Genomic DNA, 21,670 nt, shown 5'->3' with positions numbered 1-21,670 from the left:
ACAGAGGGCAGGGATGGGAACAGCACGCGATCCTTGGGCTCTGGGAAGCAAATGATGATTTTCTTGCGAGATCTTCACTTTTTTGCCCCGCTGTGGTTTTCAGGGCAGCTGGGAGTGTGATTCAAGCCCCGATGACGGCTATGGGGCTGCTGCTCTGCCAAAAACTCGTGTTTGGAGAACTCCAGTTCCCAAGGCTGCCCTGACTGCTGCCAGCCCGCATCCTGGCCTTTCACGTCCCCCAGCCATGGGACAGGGGATGGGGACAACCCCTGGGCTTTGCAGCGAGCAGAACTGCGGTCAGTTTCTCCCCACCCCGTCGTGTTTCCCCGAAATGCGGCCGTTCCCTCTTTGCAGTGCAGCGCGAATGAAGGCGAAGTGAAACATCACCTCCCCTGCTCCTCGTGAGGCTGAGCTGCGCCGTGGCCGCGGGGAGGAAGAGAGAGGAGAGGGATTTCTGCGGAGCTGAGGAGGCGGTGAGCTCGCTCCATCCCGCGGAATAAATGAGAATCCATCTCAGCATAAATGAGCTGCGCTGCGAGGAGGGAGGGCTGCGTCCTGGGGAAATGCGGCTGCCTCCTTAGCGAGGTGGAAGTACCCCCAGGGCCTGAATTTCGGAGCCAATCTCATCTCCAGGTGTGAATTCACAGCTCTGGGTGATGGCCAGGGGAAAGCTGCCCACGCTGCGCTCCTTATCGCAGCCTTTGAGTTAAAGGGGTTATGGACAGCAGAGAAACTTAATGCCTCCCCCTCCCTTCTTCTCCATCTCTCGGTGCATCCATCCCATGCTTCCATCCATCCACCAACCGCACTCTCCACGCTCCAGCAAAAGCCATTAAGAATGACAAAGCACCTTTTTGTTTTAAAGATGGGTCCCGGGAGCAGCAGGCAAATTGCCTGGTTCATGCATAATAAACCAGGCGTGGAAACACACAAAGTAATAGGCTACATTTGTAGGGAAACAAAATCATTAAGCGAGAGCCTGTTTGCAGGCTTGTCTGCGGGAAATAAAACGCAGTGAGGATGGGTGTGGAGGGGCTGCCAGCGTGCCCAGCCCCACTTGGCACCGGCTCCTGCCAAAAGCTTGGGCAAAAAATGGGTCAGCACCAGCACGTCCCATCCCTGTGTCCTCCTGGTCCCCATCAACACCCACGTCCCCATCAGCAGAGCCCCCAGCACCACCCCGAGATGCTCCTGCAGAACAAAGGCAAACTGCTGCCCCGTTGTTTCTTTTTTTTTTTTTTTTTTTTTAACATTTATATTTATATATATATAAAAAAATTAAATATATATAATATATCGTGTTTAAGACTAAAAATATAGTACATAATATTTAAAAAAAAGGAAAATGGAAAATAAAAAAATGGCGGGTTTGGGGGGCAGGGTAGGGGTCACAGATACGTGTCTCTAGGGGAGGGTGGGGGGGGGGGGGGGAGTCTACAACAGCCTGTGCTGGGAGGGAACCCCCTTGCCCCCAGGCTCCGGCCGCTGCCGCCTGTCCCAGGTCTCCCTTTGGGCTGGGGGGGGTCCTGTTCCCACTCCCCCACCCTGGGAAGTGTTTAAAGCTTCAGCTTGGCTTCGGGGTGGGATGCTGCCGGGGTGCTATTGCTATAGTGGGGTGCAGCATTTGGGGCGACAGCTGGGGTTACATCAGGCACCATTGCGAGAAATGGCACGTGGTCCAGCCGGGGTGGGGGCTCAGGCTGGGTTGGGCTCAGCACCGTCCTGACAGTACCTTTGGGGTCGTGGTTAAACCCAGTGGGGACAGGAGGGGTAGGGGACCCCCGGCCGTGCCCCTTCCCAAACCGTCCTGCGGCCAAATCGTACCTGCGTGCCACGGGGCAGCGAGGAGGAGGAGGAGGAGGAGGGGGAAGTTCTGCAGGACAGGGGCCACCGAGCTCGCCCCCTCCCTATGCCAGAGCCAAGCAGGTGGTGAGGGAGCTTCGTACCTAATCCCAAGGGTCCACGGCGGTGCACCCCCATCCCAGCACTGTGCCTCCACACTCACATTGTAAGTCCCAAAGCCACCGTGCTCATCTGCAGCCTCGATCCTTGCTCTGAGCAGAATCGAGGTCCCCGCTGACCCCAGTGCCCATCTGGGGACCAAAACCCCTCTCCAGGGTGAGCCCAGCCCTGCTCTCCAATACACCTGTATATACATTCACAGAGGGCTCCCGTCCCATGGCTGTGGCTGTGCGTATGGGGGCTCTGCTGAGCTCGCTGTACCGGGATGGACGGACAGATGGACGGAAGGGAGCCAACCCTGAGCGTGGGGTGTCCCCAGAGTCAAGGCACAGGGAATGGCAACAGGCTGGGATGGGGCGTTTCAGGGAGAAAACAGAAGCCAGGCACAGCACCTCTGTGTGCACACAGATGTATATGCACACAGAGCATCTCCCACGTGCCATACGACGGGCGGTGCTGGTGGGGCCATGCCCCCATTAGGAGGGCTCCAGGGTCCCCCCAGCTAAGACAGGGAGGAGTCTGGGGGGTCCAGCAGAGGAGGACACCCCGGACTCCTTTGGGAAGGTACCGCAAAGACAACCAATATCCCAGTGGGGAGTGGAAGCTCGAAGAGACCCAGCACAAGCAGGAGTGGGGCGAGGGGGTCACGATGTGCCCCTGAATATCAGGGGACGGTCACCAAGACCCCATCACCAACCACCCTCCGCCCACCCTAAACGTGCGTCTGCATCCGCTGCTGGAAGCGCTGCCCGTAGTCCGAGTGCTGGGAGGTGTAGGAGAAGCGGGTGGCACTGGCGTACTTGCCCATAGGGTCGTAGGCATCATAAGGTGCCCGCTCCAGGCTGGTGGGCTGCCCGTAGCCCAGCCGGTACCCGCCGTAGCCACCGCCGGCTGGGAAGGCAGCGTGCCCCCCGTAGTTCTCATAGGAGAGCTGGCTGGCTGTCTCACCACCTGCTGTGCCTGGAGGGGCCCCGCTGCCTGCTGCTGCCTCTGCGCTGTACTCGGATGCAGGGCCACGGCTGTAGGTGTTGAGCTGTGCGTAGCCACTGGAGTGGGACAGGCGGGAGGGCGGGCGGGCGTCGTAACGGGCCGGTCCTGGAGCGCGGTAATCAGCATAGAGCACAGTGCGCGAGGCCGGGCGGTCCTCGTGGGCACGGACGTTGTAGTAGCCATTGGTTGGGTCCTGTAGGGGAGGGAGGGTGGGTGATGTGCGCAGCTGGGCTGGGCAGGGTGAGGAGCTGGGCCCTGCCCTCCTCCGAGCATCCTGCACACAGCCAGCACAAGACAGAGCTTTCCTCTTCCTCATCCCATCCGTGTTTTCATCCCCTTCCTTGTCCTTGTCTCCGTCCCCAAGACATCTCTGTCCTTGCCCTCATCTCCATCTCCATCCCATCCCATCCCATCCCATCCCCATCCCCATCCCCATCCCCATCCCCATCCCCATCCCCATCCCCATCCCCATCCCATCCCATCCCCATCCCATCCCATCCCATCCCATCCCATCCCATCCCCATCCCATCCCCATCCCATCCCATCCCATCCCATCCCATCCCATCCCCATCCCCATCCCATCCCATCCCATCCCATCCCCATCCCCATCCCCATCCCCATCCCCATCCCATCCCATCCCATCTCCATCCCTTGCTCCCACACCAGGCCCCAACCTTCAGCTCGTACTCCTCGCGGGTGTCGATGGTGTCACAGCGCAGGTCCTGCTTCAAGTCCACGTCATCCTTGAACGACTGCAGGAGAAACAGAGAGAGATGGGCTGTTTCCTCCCCGGTGCCGCCAGCAGTGCTCTCAGCACTACGGCCCTGGTGTGAGCCATCCCTTACCGAGTAGATGGCCTTCATGACACGGGTGGCAGTGGAGACGCTGGCTGTATCCTCCTCCCTGTCAGCATGCAGTGTCAGTGGTTCCCTGTTCACCGTCTCCACCTTGATGTCCAGCTTGCGCAGGGTGACATCCTTCCGACCTAGGGACAGCAGTGGGCTCAGCACGGACACCATCCCTGTCCCCACCTGCAGCCCCATCCACATCTGCAGCCCCCAACTCCACTCACTTCCTTTCCGACGCCGGTAGAGGAAGCAGGCGAGTGCCACGAGGAAGCTGATGACGAGGATGCTGGCCCCAATGGTGGCCCCGGCGATGATGCCCACAGGCAGGACTTCTGCAGGGGATGAGGAGACGGGTGGTTAGCTGGGGGACAGGGGACGGGAGGTGGGCGCTGGCGATGCTGTGGGGACCTTTTTCCTCCAGCTGGATGATGGCGGTGCCTGGCCCGAAGCTGTTCCAGGCGGTGCAGTTGTAGTGGGTCTGGAAGTCGGCCTCCATCACGTTGTTGATGGTGAGGGTGGACAGCACCCCGCTGCCCATCGTGGTCCTCTCCACCGTGTAGCGCTCCAGCGTCCCTGCCTCCAAAATGTTCTCCTTCCAAGCCCAGGCCTGGCAGGGGAGGCTGCATCAGTGCCACCCCAGGGGACGTCCCCCACGCCCCGTGTGCCCCCACGGTGCCACTCACGATGCGGTCTGGGGGCGGCGTGCTGCCAATGAAGCACTCCACTTTGCCACGGTCTCCACGTGCCGCGTACTGCACCACCTCACTGGAGATGATGGGGGGCCCTGTGGGAGGCACAAGGGGGTCCTGCTGAGACCTAGAGGCACCAAGGAGACACTGGGTGGCACTAGGCTCTGTGCTGCCTGCTCACCGTTGACGTAGAGAGTGACCTCGCGCTCGCCCACGCCGATGCGGGGGACGATGGCTTTGCAGATGTACTGCCCTGCGTCCGCCTGCGTCACCGACTTCAGGTACAGCTGGTTGCTGTTGCTCAGCACCTGGGTGGGAACGCGTGGGGGTCACAGGGGCCAGAAGGGGGGCACGGCCCCTCTTCGAGCCCCCCCTGGCTCGGCCCTACCATGTTGGACTCCTTCTTGGTCCAGGTGAGGGTCAGCGGGGGGTTGCCGGACCACATGCAGGTCAGCGTCACATCGGAGCCGATGTCGGTGACGGTGGGTTTGGGGGCCACCATGATGCGAGGGGCGACTGGGGGGAGACAGAGGGTGAGGGGAGGGTGGGCGACATCCAGGGGGGTGGTCAGAGGGGGCTGCCTCACTCACAGTGCACGTCCACCAGTGTGCTGACGTTGGTGCTGCCGATGTCGTTGTGCACCTCGCAGGAGACGGGCTCGGTGAAGAAGGTGTAGTCCACCTGAGTGTCGTACCTGTTCTCCTTGGCATCCTCAATGATCACCCCCCCCTTGGCCCACCTGAAGGGGGGCAGAATGTGGTCAGGAGCCCCCAGCCTCGCCATCACGCCTGGAGGTCAGGCTGAACCCCTGCAGGTTTGCCCTCACCTGTAGCCTTTGATCTCAGGGTTGGCGGTGGCCATGCAGGTGAACACAACCCGCTCGCCCTCCTGCACCGTCTGCGGCTGGATGGACAGGGTGACAGTCGGGGGATCTGCAGGAAGGTGGGCGCAGCCACCGTGAGAGCTGAAGAGGGCTCAGCGTGGCAGGGGGAGGGAGCAAGGAGAGAATCCCCCAGCCCAACACTGCATGGCACAGTGGGAAGGGAGAGCCCCAAAACTGCCATGCACACAGCAACCCTGCCCAGACAGGTGTCCAGCATCCCTGTCTGATGTGCGTACCCCCCATCCATGCTAGATCTGAGTGTCCAGCATCCCTTCTAGAAGCAGTCACCCAGCATCCCTGATGGATGTAGGCACCCAGCATCCCCAGTCGTAACTGGGTACCCGTTACCTCCCTTAGATTTAGGTACCCAGCCCCCTATAGATGTCAGCAGCCAGCATCCCCAGCACAGTGCTGGCTCGGCTGGGCAGTACCTTCCCGCAGCTGCCACTGGAGGTCGTTGTTCACCATGCAGTGCCTGCCCAGCCCCGCCTGCAGCGCGGTGAGCATCCACCAGCTCGGCACCACGGGGCTGGGGTCCCCATGATACCCCACAACGCCCTGATGGCTCCTTGCTCTGCCCCAGCGCCACCCACGTACCACCCGGCATCATCCCCTCCGTGCCCACGGCGGACTCACGATGCACGTTGAGCTTGACAAAGGTTTCCTTCCCAGCAGGGATGGCATCGTTGGTGCTGCGGCAGGAGAAGACGCGCCCGATGTCCAGGTCGGTGGGGTTGATGGCCAGCAGGCTGGTGGTCGTCTCCCTCTTGCCGTCAGCCAGCACCTCCTGCCAGTGACAAGGGGACAGTCCCCATCAGCTCCGGCTCCGTGCGGGGATGCAATGGGGCCGAGGGGCTGGCAGTACCGTGGTGGTGATGGCTCCGTCCTGCTGCAGCCCATCGCGGTACCAGATGATGGTGGCAGCGGGTTTGGCGCTGCGTGCCCGGCACGTCAGGTTGTAGGGGGTCCCTGCACGCAGCAGGATCTCGGGGGCTCCGTCGATGGTGGGGTCCTCGGGGGGAACTGCAGAAGGGACAGGGGATGAGATGCAGGCGGGGGCATCGGAGACCTTCCCATGGGGTGGGGATTGGAAACCTTTATTTATTAGGGAAAAGCGAGGGTGCCAGGAAACGAACTGGGGAGCTTGGGGGGGTGGGTTTGTACTGTGCGTGCAGAGATGGATGCGCTTGAAAGGGCCTGACTGTTTGCAAACAACCACGGGGAGCTGGCTGCAATGATGCAAATAGGAACTGGGTGTCTGGTGGGGCTGTGTGGCTATAGGATGGGCAGCAATGGGAAGAGGAGTGGCTGTGGTGATGGGGACCCCAGCTAAGACCCCATATCTCAGACCCCCTATCTGGGTACCCCCACCTGGAACCCTCCAGCCCTGCACCATCTTGGCCTCAATCTGGGGGATACAGGGGAAACCCCTGAGCTCAGGAGGGGTGAAGGTGGGCCCCACTGGGCCACCTTTTGTGCCAGGGGTCCCTGCATGGGGACTGTGGGGTGGGCAGACTGTGCTGCTCAGTAGCCCAGCTACATCTTCTGCTTGCTTGCCTTTTATCACCCTCCTTTCTAATGGGAATTTAATGCCAGGGGAAGAAAGAGAAAAAAAAAAAAATTAAGAAAAGCAAGAAATCCACCCCAAAACCCCATTCATGCAACATTTCCGCTGCGGCTCCGGCATCTTATCTTCTTCTTCTTTTTTTTTTTTTTAACAAGACACAAAAGTCAGGGAAATCAAAGTTACTGCACTCGTAGGTCCCGTAACTCAGCCACGGCGTGAATATAGATTAAGGCATTAAAGATAATGGCAGAGCCAGGCTGTGGGAGGGAGGGGAGGGAGCAGCGCGGCGGCGGCGCAGGAGCAGCGCGGCGGCGGCGCAGCAGCAGCAGCAGCAGCGTTCCCGCGCCTGCCTGGGGGGTTTGAGGAGGGAGGGGGGTGGGTGGGAGGACCCAGGGGATCAGGGAGGGTTGGGGGGTTTGTTTCTTACTGAGCACGGTGAGTTTGGCCCGGCGTGAGCGCAGCGCAGCCTCGGTTGCCTGGCATTCATAGACGGCGTCGTCGGAGAGCTCGGCGTCGCTGATCTCCAGGTTGTACTGTCCTGAGTCAGCCGTGCCCACGATGCGGTAGCGCGGCCAGGCTGTGGGGACAGCAGGGTTGGCACCAAGGGGACAGGGATCCCCTGCTGCAGGGTGCTGCGTCCTCCGCGCCCTGCTTCCAACCCAAACTCCCCAGGGCTGGGGCTCGATTGGTGCCGTGTGGGGCGTGGGCAGGGCAGTGTGGGTCCAGCACGTGTGGCATATCCAGGGCATGAGGGCTCCTCGGTGTGCAGGGACCCCACTGCATGCAGCATCCCAATCTGACGCCCATCTGTGCAGAATTCCAATGCAAGCAGAACCCCAGCGTGAGCAGGACCCTATTGCACGCAGGACACCAATGTTTTAAAGACCCCAATATATCCAGGACACACAGGTATCCTGGTGCGTGGAGAAAGGAGCAGAGAGCAGCACCCCATCCTGGGAAATATGGCAGCGCAGCTCTGCAGGAGCCCCAGTGCCAAGAGCCTCCTTGTGCAGTGCCATCCCCAGCCCCAAGCTCTCCCCTCCTACCTTTGAGGCCCTGCCCCATGCCCAGCGCCAGCCCATCCTTGGTCCATTGCACGATCCCAGAGTAGTTGAGCACCACGCAGGACAGCACAATCCTCTGCCCGGCCACCACGGTCTGGTCCTCGGGCTCCTCCACAAACCGTGTCTGTGCCGCTGGGGACAGAGAGCGGGGATTGGGGACGGCCTGGGATGTGCCACACGCTGCTCATCATGATGGTGGCACTGGTGTCCCCATCCTCAGCCCCACAGGCCACGTCCCTGTGGTGTATTGGCCATCACGTGGCCATCGACCGGGGTGTGTGTGCATGTGTGTGTGTGTGTGTCACACTGTGTCACATGCGTGTGGCTCTGTGTCACGCCGCGTGGCTGTGTCACACACCGGTGGCTGTGTGTCACACGTGTGCAGGGGGTTGGCTTGGGGATCAGGAAACCGCAGTCCCTGCTCTGCTCAGTGGGACAAGGGACATCTCGCCCCCCCGGGGTGGCAGGGGAGCACCTCTCCCCCACACTTGCCTTCTCCCTCGTAAGCCTCCTGCTAAAATATTCAAATGATTTCCGCTGTGGAGTGGGAGAGGGGGAGGCAGAAATCCCTTCTGGGGATGAGCGAGCAGCAGATAACGGAGCTGCTAAGTCCCTGGCCCTGCCTCTGTCTGCACAGCCCCGTCAGACCCAGCACGGCACAGCATGGAACGACACGACAAGGCACAGCATCCCCAAAACCCCAGGATGAGGCACCCCAAAGCCTCAGGATGTGCTGCCCCAGCACCAGGGGAAGGGGTACCCCGGCACGGAGGGGGGACCTGGGGACACTTGGATGTCCCTGCTTGCTGCCCACCCCCACCCCGTGACGGCGTTTTGGGAGAGGAGAGGGAGCAGGGACAGGAGGCAGGAGGGAGATAAAGGGAAGGAGAATGGGAAAGGCGAGGGGGGAGGGCTGGAGCTGGGGGGGATGAGAAGCAGAGCGGAGATCAAAGAGGAAGGTGCCTGGAGAGGTGGGCGCGGGGGAGGATGAGAGTGGGGGAAGGAGGGAGCGGTGCGGGGTGGGGGTGGGGGTGGGGGGCACAGGCAGACAGACAGACAGACAGACAGCAGAGAGACGCATCGCCCTGGGCACCGCGGGGTGACAGGGTGACACGTTGCGTGCACACGCGTGTGCAAACGTGGGAAAAGGACCGCACCACCACCCTGCCCCCGTCCTCATCCCCACCGCTGTTTAGTCTGCAGCGGGGCGATGCGGGGGGGAGGGAGGACGGGTGGGGGAGAGGCTCAGCCCCATCCCTCGGTGCGGATCCTTGACCCCGCGATAACGCAGCCCCCAGATCCTCACCGAGCACCGGGCACAGCTGCAGGGCACCGGGCTGGCACCCTGCCCTGCCCACCCGTGGGTGCCCGACACGCGTGGGCTCTGCAGGGACCGGGGTACCCAACCACACGCCCGGCCCTGTCTGCCTCTATTTATCAAATGAAGGTCTGATTAAGCCCTGGGGCTGGTGCTCCAATCTCCCTCTCTCTCCTCTCGCTATTAAACTCAGGGTTCAAAGAAAAGCTTTTTATTCGCGCTGACAGCTTTCAGATGGAGCTAAATCTCTCCGCGCTAGAGGTTTTTTTTTTTATTATTTTTTTTTATTATTATTATTTTATCTCTCTCCCTCCTCCCCTTCCTCTTCTCACCGCTTTTAAATTTAAGCCTTTCCCCCTTCCTCTTCCCAAGTTGTTCGCTTCTATTTATACTGGGGGGGGGGGAAATACACCAGGAGGGAAAAGAAAAAAAAAAAAAGGAAAAAAAAAAAAAAAGAAACCCTCTGCGGGTTTTATTCTGAGGGAGAGAAAAGAGGATTTGGTGCCTTGTGGCCCTGGAACCAAGCGGAAAGGGAGAGGCACAAGGGGGCCATCGCCCTGTCCCTATCCGTGCCCACATCCCCATCCCTGTCCCCATCCATCCCCATCCCCGTCCCCATCCCTGACCCCATCCCTATCCCCATCCATGTCCCCGTCCCCATCTCTGACCCCATCTCTCCATTCCTGACCCCGTCCCCATCCCTGTCTCCTCTCCCAGTGCTGTCACTGCGCTGTCACCACCCGCAGCCACTTGTCACCCAGCACGAGGCAATGGGATGGAAAAAAGCGCAAGCGCTGCAGCCGGCCCCAAAATGCCCCACACGGCGCTGAGGCCACACTGCGAGGAAACCCAGGCTGGGGCTGAGCTCAGCCCCGAGCGATGTCACCGCGTCCCCAGACCAGGGATGTGACCATGGCCTGCGGGTGCCATCCTGCCCAGGCGGGTGCTGTGCCTGGCGGGGACGCGGCGGCGGAGACGTGATCGAGGCTGGCACTTCCCCGTCCTCCCGCCCCATCTGCTGAGCGGGAGCTATTTTCAGCTCTGGCAATTTGGGGCTTTTCGCTAAAGCTGGGCAGGGACGTGGGCTGGTAGCGGTGGCCTCAAGGACACAACCCCCATCGTGTCCCAGCACCTGGAGCCCCAAACACAAGGAGGCAGCGGGGAAAGGCGCAAGGATGGGGGCTCTCTGTGTTTTGGGGATGCCCTCGGGCAGCTCACGCTGTGTCCCCACGTCACACAGCGGCAGTGGGATGGGGACACGGGCACGATCCCAGCCCGGCAGAGCTCGCCTGCAGCTCACAGCCAGCAGAGTGGTGTTTGCTACAGAGGGTCCCCGTTGCCATCCACAATTTATGAGGCTGCTCCGCCGCGATTACCGCAGCACGACAGCGCGGCCCGGCACGGCACGAGCTGCGCGCTCTGAAAGCATCTTGGCAGGAGGAGCCGCTTCCGCTCCGTGTTTGAAGTCACTCAATGCCCTCTTCTATTTTCCTCTCCTTCTTCCCCTTCGCTTAACGCTAAAGCGGCCAGAGGCAGGCGGAGGGGATGGGGACTCTGGGATGCGGCACGAGGATGTGGGGACACGGCGTGGGGTGTGGGGATCTCAGTGCCAGATGGACCGTTTAGGGTCAAAGCCCCACTGCGTCCCCTAGCTAGCTCCTTTATCAGCCCCACGTCCAACCCCACCAAAACCCAACCAACCCCTCGGACAACATCTCCTCTCTCTAATCCGTCTCTGATTGACATTAATTGAATATTACTACCTTTTAATTCCTCCGTAATTGAATCTCGCAGCGGCTACCCCCTGCGCCAGCATCCCCATCTCCATCCCCATCCCCATCCCCATCCCCATCCCCATCTCCATCCCCGTCCCCATCTCCATTCCTGATCCCATCCCCACCCTCAATCCCTCTCCCTGTCTCCACCTCCGTCCCCCTCACAGCTCCCTCCGCTCCCGTCCCGCAGCATCGGAAACTATTTCTCTGCCACCCAATGACGGCAGCACAGCTCTGGCATTCGCCCAGCGCCGGGCTGGGAGGCACCAGGGCGATGGCAGGGATGAGGCCGCGTCCTCCCGGCTGCTCACTGCCATCCCCAGGGGGGGGTGGCCCCGGGGTGTCCCTTGGCACAGAGTGGTGGGGGCCGCTCTGTGCCTCTCCCCCATTCCCTCTTCTGGTGGTGGCACAGCTCTTCAGGGAAGGGATGCTCCAGTTATTTTCATTTTTTAAAAGGCGAAATTATAAAAACAAATGAGAAGGAGATGGGTTCCCCTCCTCCCCATCACCTTTGGGCACTCTGGGTCCCCGCTGTCCTCCCCATGCCCTGGCCACTGTAACCTTGGTTGTGCCACCCTCAGGGCATCTCCATGGGGCACACACTGGGGACATCACTGCAGTGGGGACATCGCTGCCTCGGGGACATCACTGCAGCTGGGGATATCAGTGCACTAGGGGACATAGAATCACCTCCATATCAGGGACATCACTGTGTTGGAGACATCTCCACATTGGTGATATATCCAGTGGGGGACATCACTGCACTGGGAATATCTCCACCTTGGGGACACCTCCATGGTGGGGGACACCTCCATGATGGGGACACCTCCATGGTGGGGGACACCTCCACAATGGGGACACCTCCACATTGGGGACACCTCCATGATGGGGACGCCTCCATGATGGGGGACACCTCCATGATGGGGACACCTCCATGGTGGGGGACACCTCCACAATGGGGACACCTCCACATTGGGGACACCTCCACATTGGGGACACCTCCATGGTGGGGAACACCTCTGCTCCGGGCTGGCTGTGCTCCCTCCATGCAGAGGAGTGCCACCAGCTGTGCCACCACGCGGTGTCCCCTCGCTGCTGCCCCCCGCCGTGTTCCCACTGGCCGCCGAGCGCCGCCGCGATTGCTTGTGACACCAATCTCACAACAAATTTAGCAGCTCATTTCCCGGCCGATCAAATATTCCACCTCGATTACCTTGCGGGCAGGAGACGGGCGGCGCACCGCCGCGCGGGCAGCCAGCACCTCCCGCCGTGTCACAGCCCATCAGTGTCACCAGCGCGGGGACGCCTGCGCTGCCGGGGACAACGGGAGGAGGGCTGGGGGGTGGACGTGGCCCCATAACCCTGCTGGCACCGTGAGGCATGATGGGGAAACTGAGGCACGGGGAAAGTGCGCAGAGAGGGGGTCCCCGGTGGGGAAACTGAGGCACAGAAACAGTGCGCAGAGAGGGGGTCTCCAATGGGGAAACTGAGGCATAGGGACAGTGGTTGGAGAAGGGGTCCCAAATGAGGAAACAGAGGGACAGAGCACGGAGAGCGGGTCTCCAATGGGGAAACCGAGGCACAGGGGCAGTGCATGAGAAGGGGGTCCTCAATGGAGAGGGGGTCTTCAATGGGGAAACTGAGGCATGGGAACAGTGCTTGGAGAAGGGGTCCATAATGGGAAAACTGAGGTATGGAGTGCACAGAGAGGGGGCAAACGATGGAGAAACTGAGCCAGAGAAACAGTGCATGGAGAGGCGGTTCTCAATGGGAAAAGTGAGGCATGGAGAGCGCGTGGAGAGGGGGTCCCCAATGGAAAAACTGAGGCACAGGGACAGCACAAGGAGAAGGGGTGCCCAAGAAGCAGAGCAGAAGAAACATGTGGGGGCTGGTCCTGACACCCCATAAATGCCATCAGCGATGGGGATGAGGCAATGGCTCATCATCAGACACAGTGCTGGGAACATACGGAGCGATTTTCAATTAAACCCTCGTTGGGAAGAAGCATAAATACCAGGGGAGATGACGCGGTGGAATTGGGTTCTATTTTTTGTTCCTGAGGAGCCTTAAATATTCCCCACCTAATAATAATAATATAAAAAAAATGAACTCCCGACTTACGAAACAACATATAAATTCCCCTCGTAATTACATTACTTCCAGCGCGGCAAAGATGCCAATAAAATATAAACCAGCGTTGGGCAGGGAGAGGAGAAAATATAGAAGCAAATAAATGAATTGCGTTATTGCATTATGGCAAATGAGCTGGGGGGGGTGGGGGGGCCTCACTTCCCTATGGAGCCACTGCTGTCCTCTCAGCTGCCACAGTCCAGGGGGTTTGTGCCCCATAGGAACCTCTCATTTCTTCCCCATTAGAATCCCATTGGTTTCCCCATGGAAACCCCATTGCTATCCATTGGAACCCCATCGCTGCTCCTTGCGAATGTGCTGCTGCTGCTGTCCCAAAAAAGATCCATCCCATGGCAGCTCCCACAAAGACCCCACTTTGGAGGGGCCTCTGGAGCCCCACTGCTGCCCCGTGGCATTCGGTGCTGCACTCAGGGCTGAACTTGGCAGCACCCCAATGAAGGATTCCCATAGGAACCCCCCGGGCACAACACGCACAGCCACCCCACAGGACCACTGTGCCCCCAAAATCCCTGAGCAGCCCCCTTCCCTCCCCTCCCTCCATGGCCTGGGGGTCTTTATCCCCCCACCTGCCCCACATAGAGGAGCCCCAGCACCATTCTTTGCCCTCATCCCCTGAAAGGGGGCAGCCAGGCAGAAAGACAAAAGGCTGTGGGGCCAGGGGTGCGGGGTGGGGGCTGCATGTCAGCGTAGCAGTGTGCACGTGTGTGAGTGTGTGAGTGTGTGAGTGCACGTGTGTGAGCGCACTTATCTGCTGGGACTGCACAGAGCTGCACATGTGGGTGTGCACCAGATGTGTGCTTGCACAGGAGCGTGTGTGTGCACGCACCACACGTGTGCTTGCACCAGTGTGCACGTGTGTGTGTGTGTGTGCACACACCAGATATTTGCTTGCACGTGAGTGTGCGCCCCAACTATAATGATTGCAGCGGAGAGTGCGTGCGTGCGTGCACCAGCTGCATGAGCGTGCACAGCAACAGAGTGCTTACACGGGAGCGTGCATGTGTGCACATGCTCCAGCTGTAAGCTTTGCACGGAACACCACGTGCTGTAGGAGCTGAGAGTGCAAAGTGTAGGCCATGTTCACGTGCACACGCTTGCACACACGCGTGTGTGCATGTGTGTGCAGCCACGTGCATGCTCCCCAAGCCCAGCAGAGCCATGCAGCCTTCGAACCCCAGCCCCCTCCTCCTCCTCCTCCTCCTCCTCTTCACCCCCCCCTGCTGCCCTTTGCCACCAAACAAAGCCCTGCGCTGCAACTGTGCCCCCCAACACGGGGGTCACCTCCCCAGATTCTGGGGTACCCACAGCCCCCACCCATGGGCACACAGAGCTGGCAGAGCTCTGCCCTCGTTATTTCCTCTTCATTTTTGGGGCTGTCAGAATTATGGAGCAGGGCTGTTTATTGGCTCGAGTTTAATTAATTTGTGTAATATCCCTGTTAGGAACAATGTCTAATTAAGACTTTTGTTTGTGTGTGCACGCTGGGGGGAGGGGACTCCTTCTTTAGGAAAGGACTGGGGGGGGGGGACAAAAAACATCCCCAATCATTAATGGAGGGGAGAAAATATTGAAACGGGGCTGGCAGCCTTCCACCGAGCTGCTGGTACGCGGGCTCGTTACAGATGTCTTAATGAGACATCTCCTAATAATGGGATTATCAGTCGCATTGAATCGGGACGAGCAGCTGCGAGCACCACTCGGGCATGGGGCACAGCGAGAGCGGCCATGGGGGGGCACAACCCCTGCCTCAGTTTCCCCCCACTGCTGTGGGGTGGATCTGGCAGTGTGCAGCGTTCAAACCTGGTGAAAGGGGCAACTCCTAAAAGCCCTCACCTGGGAGGAAACACTGTTGGGAGGGAATTGGTGGGCATGGGGCTGTGTGCTGTGCCCCCACCCCATGCCTGGATCTGCAGGGATGAGGGGACCCCGGTGTGCTCCAGCTGCGTGGACCTGTGTTCCCCACCCCCCTCCCTCACTTCCCCCCGAATCCCAATGGGGAACCGTACACAGGAGCCTCAGCCCCTCCTGACACCAACTCTGTGAGGATTTGGTGTCCTGGATGGTGGTGGGGGTCTGCGGGGTGGTGACAGCAGGGGGTCCCACGGGCTCTGTGCCCACGGCACTGCAGTGGCTCAGCCCTGAAGTTGGGGTCCCCATGGGGTGAGGGCGGTGGGGATGGCACGGGGGGGGGGGGACCCTGCAACCCCCACCACGGCCCCGTGCAGGAGAAGCTGGAGCAGAGCTGGCTGCGCTCCTGCGGTCAGAGCCCAGCAATGATCCCACAAGCCTGGAATTTGAGGAATTTCCTGCCAAGGCTCTCTGGAAGACAGGGAGAGAAAGAAAAGCAGCGCTTAACCCTCGACTCCCTGCGCCCGGCCCCAATCCCATGGCGGTGGGGGATGCCAGCGGGGTGGGGAGCACTCTTAGGGGGGCTCTGTTTTGGGGGTTCACTCCTTGCTGCCTCCCCCCTCCTATCTGCTTCAGTCAAGCTGCAGAGCCCTGCGTTGCCTCTGGGGAAAACAGCTCCGTGCCTCAGTTTCCCCACTGCAGCAAGCACCCCTGGTAGAGCCCATCCCCTCTCCCTTGTTCCCCAGCCTGTCCTCATGTTGGTCCATAGGAACACCAGTGTCAGCCCCCCCCTTCCTCCCCCCCGCAGCCCCCAACCACGTCCCAGCCCCCGCTCCCGCCCCCTGAGGGCTTCAAGAGGTTGGGAAATCCCCGCACCACGGAGCCCAGCTCCGATCTGCGGTCCTGCACGCAGGAAGGGGCGTTTGGTGAGGAGGGCTGAGCGGCGCACAGCGCTGCGCGTCCCCATCCCCAGCGCCACCAGCGGCACCCTGCCCGCGGTGCCACCCTGCGACGCACCCCTTGCACATCCAAGTGTGCTCCCTTCCACGTCCGCATGGGCTCTTGCACACCCGCTCCCTTGCACACCCGCTCCCTTGCACACTCGGCCCCGCTCCTTTTCTCCGCCGTTCCTATGGCAACCTCCGCATGGCACACAACCGCTCTCCGATTTGAAATAAAAGTTGTTTTTCCTCCCCTCCTCCTTTACTCCACTCTTTCGCTTTTCCCCCCCTCTCTTATTTTGATTTCCATTTGGATCATAATCCGCCCGTTGCCATGGCAGCGCTGGCAGCCCATTATGTTCCAGCCCTTGCAGAAAAGGCCCCGCTCCCGCTTTCCCTTCCCTTTTCCAAGGGGTTTGAGGAGCGAAACCCTCCTCGCCGCAGGGCCAGCCCCTGCCACTGCTGTCCCCAAGCAGTCACAGTGCCCGGCTCTCATGCAGCACCACGACCACATCCCATCCATCACTCCCAGCACTGCGTCCCGCACCCACATCCCCTTAACTCTGCCCATCCCAGCATCCTCCTCCCCTGAACCTCTTGGGGCACTGCTGTGTCCCCAACACCCCAGGCGCAGGGACACCTCGGGGCTCATCACTGTGACATCGTGGTTGGTTTGCCACTTGGCCACCTGTGCCCAGGTGTGGGCGCAGTGCTGCAGGGTGACACGAGGAGCCAAAGCAGGACCATCTCCTGCCCCTGGTCCCTGCCTCTCTGTCCCCTGCCCCTCACCTCCGTCCCCTGCCCGCGGTCCGTGCCCCTCAGTCCTCATCCCTTCCTTGGCCCCCAGTCCCTGCCCGCGCCGTGCCCACCCCTGGCTGGGAGCAGGAGGTTATGAAAATGAGCCGTGTGCCCAGGAGACTGTAATTATCTGGTAAGTGTGAAAGCTGGAGTGATTAATTAAGAGATAATAAAAAGAAAAGGAGGCTAGAGAGGGAATAACGGATGCTTTGATGATAAAACCTGAGGTAAGGCAAGCAATTAGGGGAATCTTTATGGAGAGTTAGCTATAATCCCCCTGCTGCAGCGCGGCGGGGGGCTGAGTGCCCACGGACAGAGCCACGGACAGAGCCAGCAAGACCTGGGGGACACTGCATCCCCACCCAGGGATGGGCACTGGGGACACTGCTGGGAATCCTGGGGGGGTGGCAGCCCCATCTGACCCCACGGGGCGAGGTGGGTGCCATAAGGATGCCCCTAAGGATGCGCTCAGTGGGGCAGGTGGGCACCACGGGTGCAGCCCAGGTGGGGTCATGGCAGCAAGAAAGCTGGCTTAGGATTCAATCGATCTCAAATGAAAGGCTGTGGATGTAATTAGTGGTGGGCAGCGGGCGGAGGGGCCAACGGCCCTGATCTCACCTCCAAGAGGAGGGTGGTTTGGTGCCAGAGGTCACAGCAGTTGGGTGGATGGACGGACGGACAGACAGACAGACCTGGCGACCCTGCAGGTGCTGCTGGTGGCTGCTGTATCACTGGGGTAGGGATGCTGCCTGCCCATGAAGCTCAGCCCCAGGTGGGAGCAGCCGGCTCAGTCCTGGCATGGGCAGCCCAGGCAAGCCCTGGCACAGCATGGTGATGCCATGCAGGATCCATCCCACGGCCTCAAGGCTGCTATGGAACCCTGTGGGGCCAGGGAGCACTGGGGGTCATGATATTCTCCCATGATATTCATCCCCTCCCCCTGCATTTAAGCTTCTTAATCCCAGGGTGCCCTGATCCCAATTTGCCCAATGGGTTTCTGAAGGGCACTGCGGGCACAGGGGGGTGATGAGAACAGGGGCCAACCCCAGGGCCCCCTCACTGTGCTCTGCAGTGCCTCCCCTGAGATTCTATCTCCCCCCTGGGGTGCTCTGGGGACATGGTCAGGAGGGGACAGTGGGGACAGTCATAGTGACCCGGAGGGGATGCTGGAGGCAGCAGACACAGTGCTCTGCGGGTGGGCAAAGGAGCATCACAGAGCCAACAGCAGCTCCTCTGCTCTGTGAACATCCCAGCATCCCCCAGCCCATGGAGGGGACGATGCCACGTGCTGGGGCATCCCCCAGCCTCAGGCCCAGGGCCACCCTCCTTTCCTGCTGCTTTCTCTGGGGCTTTTATTGCCCAGCAACACACAGCAGGCACCAGGGCATGGCATTGTGGCTCCGGCAGCATGTGGGGAACCGAGCCTGGATGAAAGATGGGGGGGGGGAGGCACATTGCAGGCAACCACCACCATCCTCAGCAACCCCCTGAGCCCCCCCAGATGGCCACATTTGGGGTGCAGCCACCTCACCCCACTCACAGCACAAGGAAGCGGCCCTGTGCCCTGCACCATCCGTCCCTCCTGCCCCATACCCTGGGGGTGTGGGTGCTAATGGAGGAGGTGGGGGGTTCCTCCTTGGTGGTATCGCCTTGGGGCACGTACAGTGGAACCACAGCCCTCTGCCTGCTCTCCCACACAACCACATCATCACCCCAGACACGGGGACCCACAGCATCCAGTCCCACTCCTGTCCATGGGGTGGAAATACCAGGGTCCCCCATGGCACATGGGAGTCTCAGCCGCTGCCCCCAACTCCATGTGAGCCCCCGCTGCCACATCTCTGCTGTTTCAGTTTCTCAGGAGAGGAGAAGGGAATGGAAGGGAAAAACACCAAAAACCAAAAGAAAAAAAAAAAAAAAACCCACTGAGAGAAAGAGAAGAAGAATCGCCCAGAAAATGAATAAATATTTCAATTTGAGGCGCAATCACAGCGAGTGATTGAAACGGGGGGAAGAATAATGGGTTTCATTTAGATAAGATACAGAAAATTATTTAGTGAGAAATGAAGAGTGATGAAACCCATTCAACATCTTTGTGCGAGCGAGTGGAACTCCATGAATGGCAGCGACCCCCCGGAACGCACATGCCTGGCACGGGGGGGGGGCACCAGGTTTGCCCCCTCATCTCCCTGCTCTGCTGCGGGACCAGGGCTGGGGGGGGAGCAGAATTTGGCAGTGGTGGAAGCACGGTGGGGCTCACAGTGGAACCGGGGGGGTGCGGTTATGTTGGTGGGGTGCTGCCACCCCCATCCCCTCGCCTTCCCCTCGGCACATGGCACGGAGCGGGAGCGCGAGCGCTTTTGTTCCTGGGAGGGCAGTGGAGCCCCGCGGCGCTTCCCCCAGCCCTGCGCGGGGGAATCTGGGATCGACCCCCCCCCACCCCCCCCCCAACGGCCCCAGCCCTCTAAGAGGCTTTGCATGCTCCTTTTAAACCCCGGTTCGACTCATTTTTGTTCCTGGCATCTTAGCAACGCCGCCCCCTTAATTAAAAATTAGATTGGATTTTGCAGCAGGGAAGGAGCCGGAGGCCGTGCAGGGCTGGCGTGGCGCAGGGCAGTGCCCTCATCCTCCCCCCCTCCCCCCCATCCCATCCTGAAGGGGGGGGTGCCCTGGCTGAGCCCCCCCCAGCTCAGTGCACACGTGGCCGCATCCCGGCTCTGCACCCCTCACTCTGAATGACCTTGGCTGAACAGCCCCCGTGCCTCAGTTTCCCCCCAAAGGCCCTCTGGGGTCACACAGGGACACGGGGGGTGGGGGGGGGGAGGAGGGGGGAGCTTGTGGCTTGCAGCAAACCCCATAAAGTGAGCAGGGGAATGGAGATGCTCTGCATTCCCCCAACCCTGCGCTCCTTGAGGGCTGCTTCAGTGGGGGTCGGGGGTCCGAGCTGCCCCCACACTCCCCCCTTGCACGCACACAGTAGCCCCCACACGGCTCCCCCCGATATGACCTCGGCCAGGCCACATCCCTGCACACATCACGCCGTGACGGGTCCCCTCCAGTCCCTGGGGTGCCCGGGGTTGGCTCCCCCCGCCGACAGCTCCCCGCACCAACCCACCCCGAGCCCCATCTTCACCGCCATCGCCGCTGCGGGACCCAAAACGGGGGGCGCGACCCCAACCGAGGGGCACCAGCGTGACCCGAACGGAGGGAGCACGACCCCCACCCGAGACCCAAACGGAGGGGTTCAGCCTCGGAGAAGGGCAGAATCACGCACCGGGACGCGGTAGCGGGGGGATCCCTCAGCTCTCCCCCAGCGCCGCGCGGGGGCTCCGCGGGACGTGGCTTCGGGACCCCCCCAGGCGCATCCCAGTGGGGCGCGGTGCACTGGAGCGCGGTCCCACCCTCGAGCACAGCCCCGGGCCGAGCCGAGATGGGGCCGAGCCGAACCGAACCAAGGCGAGCAGGGATGGAGACCCGAGCCGAAACGAGCCGGGATGAGGGCCGAGTCGAACCGTGCCGAGCCGGGATGGGGGGGCTGGAGCCGAACCGTGCCGAACCGGGATGGGATGGGGGCCCGAACCGAATCGGGACGGAGCCGGAGCGGTGCGCTGCAACTTGGGACACGCACTTCGATGCCGGTACGCGATGCTCGACGCTCCCGGAGCGCGGTGCTCACCTTGCCCGTAGCAGTCAGCGAGAGTCAGGAGGCAGAGGAAGAGGAGTCGCATGCTCCCGTCCCGGCAGCGCTGCGGGCACGGGGCGCGGGGGGGGCCCGCTCCCCGCCGCCCCGCTCGGCCCCGCCGCCGCCGCCGTTAGAGCATGGCCCGGCCGGGCCGGGGCCGGGGCCGGGGCCGGGGAAGGGCCACGGGCTCCGCTCGCTCCGTGCAAAACCGCTCCGTGCCGCTCCGAGCTGAGCCGCGCCGCCCCGGAGTGCGCGCTGCCGGCGGGGCGGAGCCGGGCCGGGGGCGGACTCGGGACACTTTGGGGAGGGGGAGAGGGAGGGCGGGGGCTGCGCGGTGTTCGGGGTGTTTGCGGGTGCGTGGATATGCGTGCGTGTGTGTGCACGCGTGTGGAGGCATGTTGGTGCGCGCGTGTTGGTGTGGAAGCGAGCGTGCGTGCGTGTGCGTGTGTGTGCACGCGTGTCGTGTGTGTGCACGCGTCTGCCCGTGGCTGCAGGAATGTTGGTGTGAGCACATGTGTGAGCGCGGGGTTGGGGGTTGTTCTTTTCCGTGCACACTCGTGCGTGTGTGTTGGCTGCACCCTCTGTGTGCGTGTTGGTGTGTGTCTGTGTGCACGCACGTGTGTGCCTGCTGGCTGCGTGTGTGCAGCATGGCATACACTCGCGTGGGTCTGGCAGCACCCACTCAGGACCTACATCTCCCCTCACGACCCCCCTAAAGCCCCCAATACACCCCCAGGACCCACACCTCCCCTCCAGGACCCGCTGTATCCCCCCTACAGCCCCCAGCTCCCCCCCTTCCAGGACCCCCTGCTCCCACCCAGGTAGGGCGCTGCAGTCTAAGTCCCCCTCTAACCCCCCCCCCCGCTCCTTCCTCACCTCTCCCCGCTCACCACACGCTGATCCATCCCTCTCTATTCCTCTTTGAAAACTTTCTAAGCCGCAGCTGAAGGCCTTGGATATCAGCGGCTCCAAAAATCCTCTTGCCTGCAGGCTCCGGGGAAGGGAAGCTTTCCAAGTAGAGCGGAGCGGGCTAAGCTCTGGGTAGAGGCAGAAGCTTCAGCTTTCATGGTTGGGGTTTGATTTTTTTTTTTTTTTTTTTTGGCTGCTGTTGTTGTTGGGTTTCTTTTCTTTCTTTTCTTTTCTTTCTTTTCTTT

The 21,670-nt window shown here is 61.1% G+C and overlaps 1 protein-coding gene across 1 annotated transcript; it reads right to left on the bottom strand.

The window, feature by feature from the left end:
- Positions 1–935: 935 nt before the first annotated feature.
- Positions 936–20,654, bottom strand: KIRREL1 (kirre like nephrin family adhesion molecule 1). The gene is made up of 15 exons (XM_031606244.2): positions 20,511–20,654; positions 7,986–8,135; positions 7,367–7,516; positions 6,238–6,395; positions 6,009–6,159; positions 5,316–5,421; positions 5,080–5,228; positions 4,878–5,005; positions 4,671–4,797; positions 4,484–4,584; positions 4,209–4,407; positions 4,025–4,132; positions 3,798–3,937; positions 3,627–3,704; positions 936–3,145 (listed from the first exon to the last, which is right to left on the bottom strand). Exons 1-15 carry the CDS (start codon positions 20,560–20,562, stop codon positions 2,675–2,677), a joined length of 2,268 nt encoding a protein of 755 aa, XP_031462104.1. The 5' UTR covers positions 20,563–20,654; the 3' UTR covers positions 936–2,674.
- Positions 20,655–21,670: the final 1,016 nt, after the last annotated feature.

The sequence above is a fragment of the Phasianus colchicus genome, chromosome 30, assembly GCF_987193195.1.
Source record: "Phasianus colchicus chromosome 30, bPhaCol1.hap1.1, whole genome shotgun sequence".
NCBI lineage: Eukaryota > Metazoa > Chordata > Aves > Galliformes > Phasianidae > Phasianus > Phasianus colchicus.
Note: the sequence above shows the minus strand (reverse complement) of the source record. Positions and strands in the feature narration are given on the sequence as shown.

Bases quoted from the DNA above. Each gene is read 5' to 3' on its own strand.
- KIRREL1 (XM_031606244.2), bottom strand. From the start codon at position 20,562: ATGCGACTCCTCTTCCTCTGCCTCCTGACTCTCGCTGACTGCTACGGG. The intron at 5,006-5,079 runs GTGAGTGAGGCA...GTCTCCCCCCAG, and splicing joins CACACTGGTGGACGTGCACT to TCGCCCCTCGCATCATGGTG. The intron at 4,133-4,208 runs GTCCCCACAGCA...CATCCCCTGCAG, and splicing joins CATCCAGCTGGAGGAAAAAG to AAGTCCTGCCTGTGGGCATC.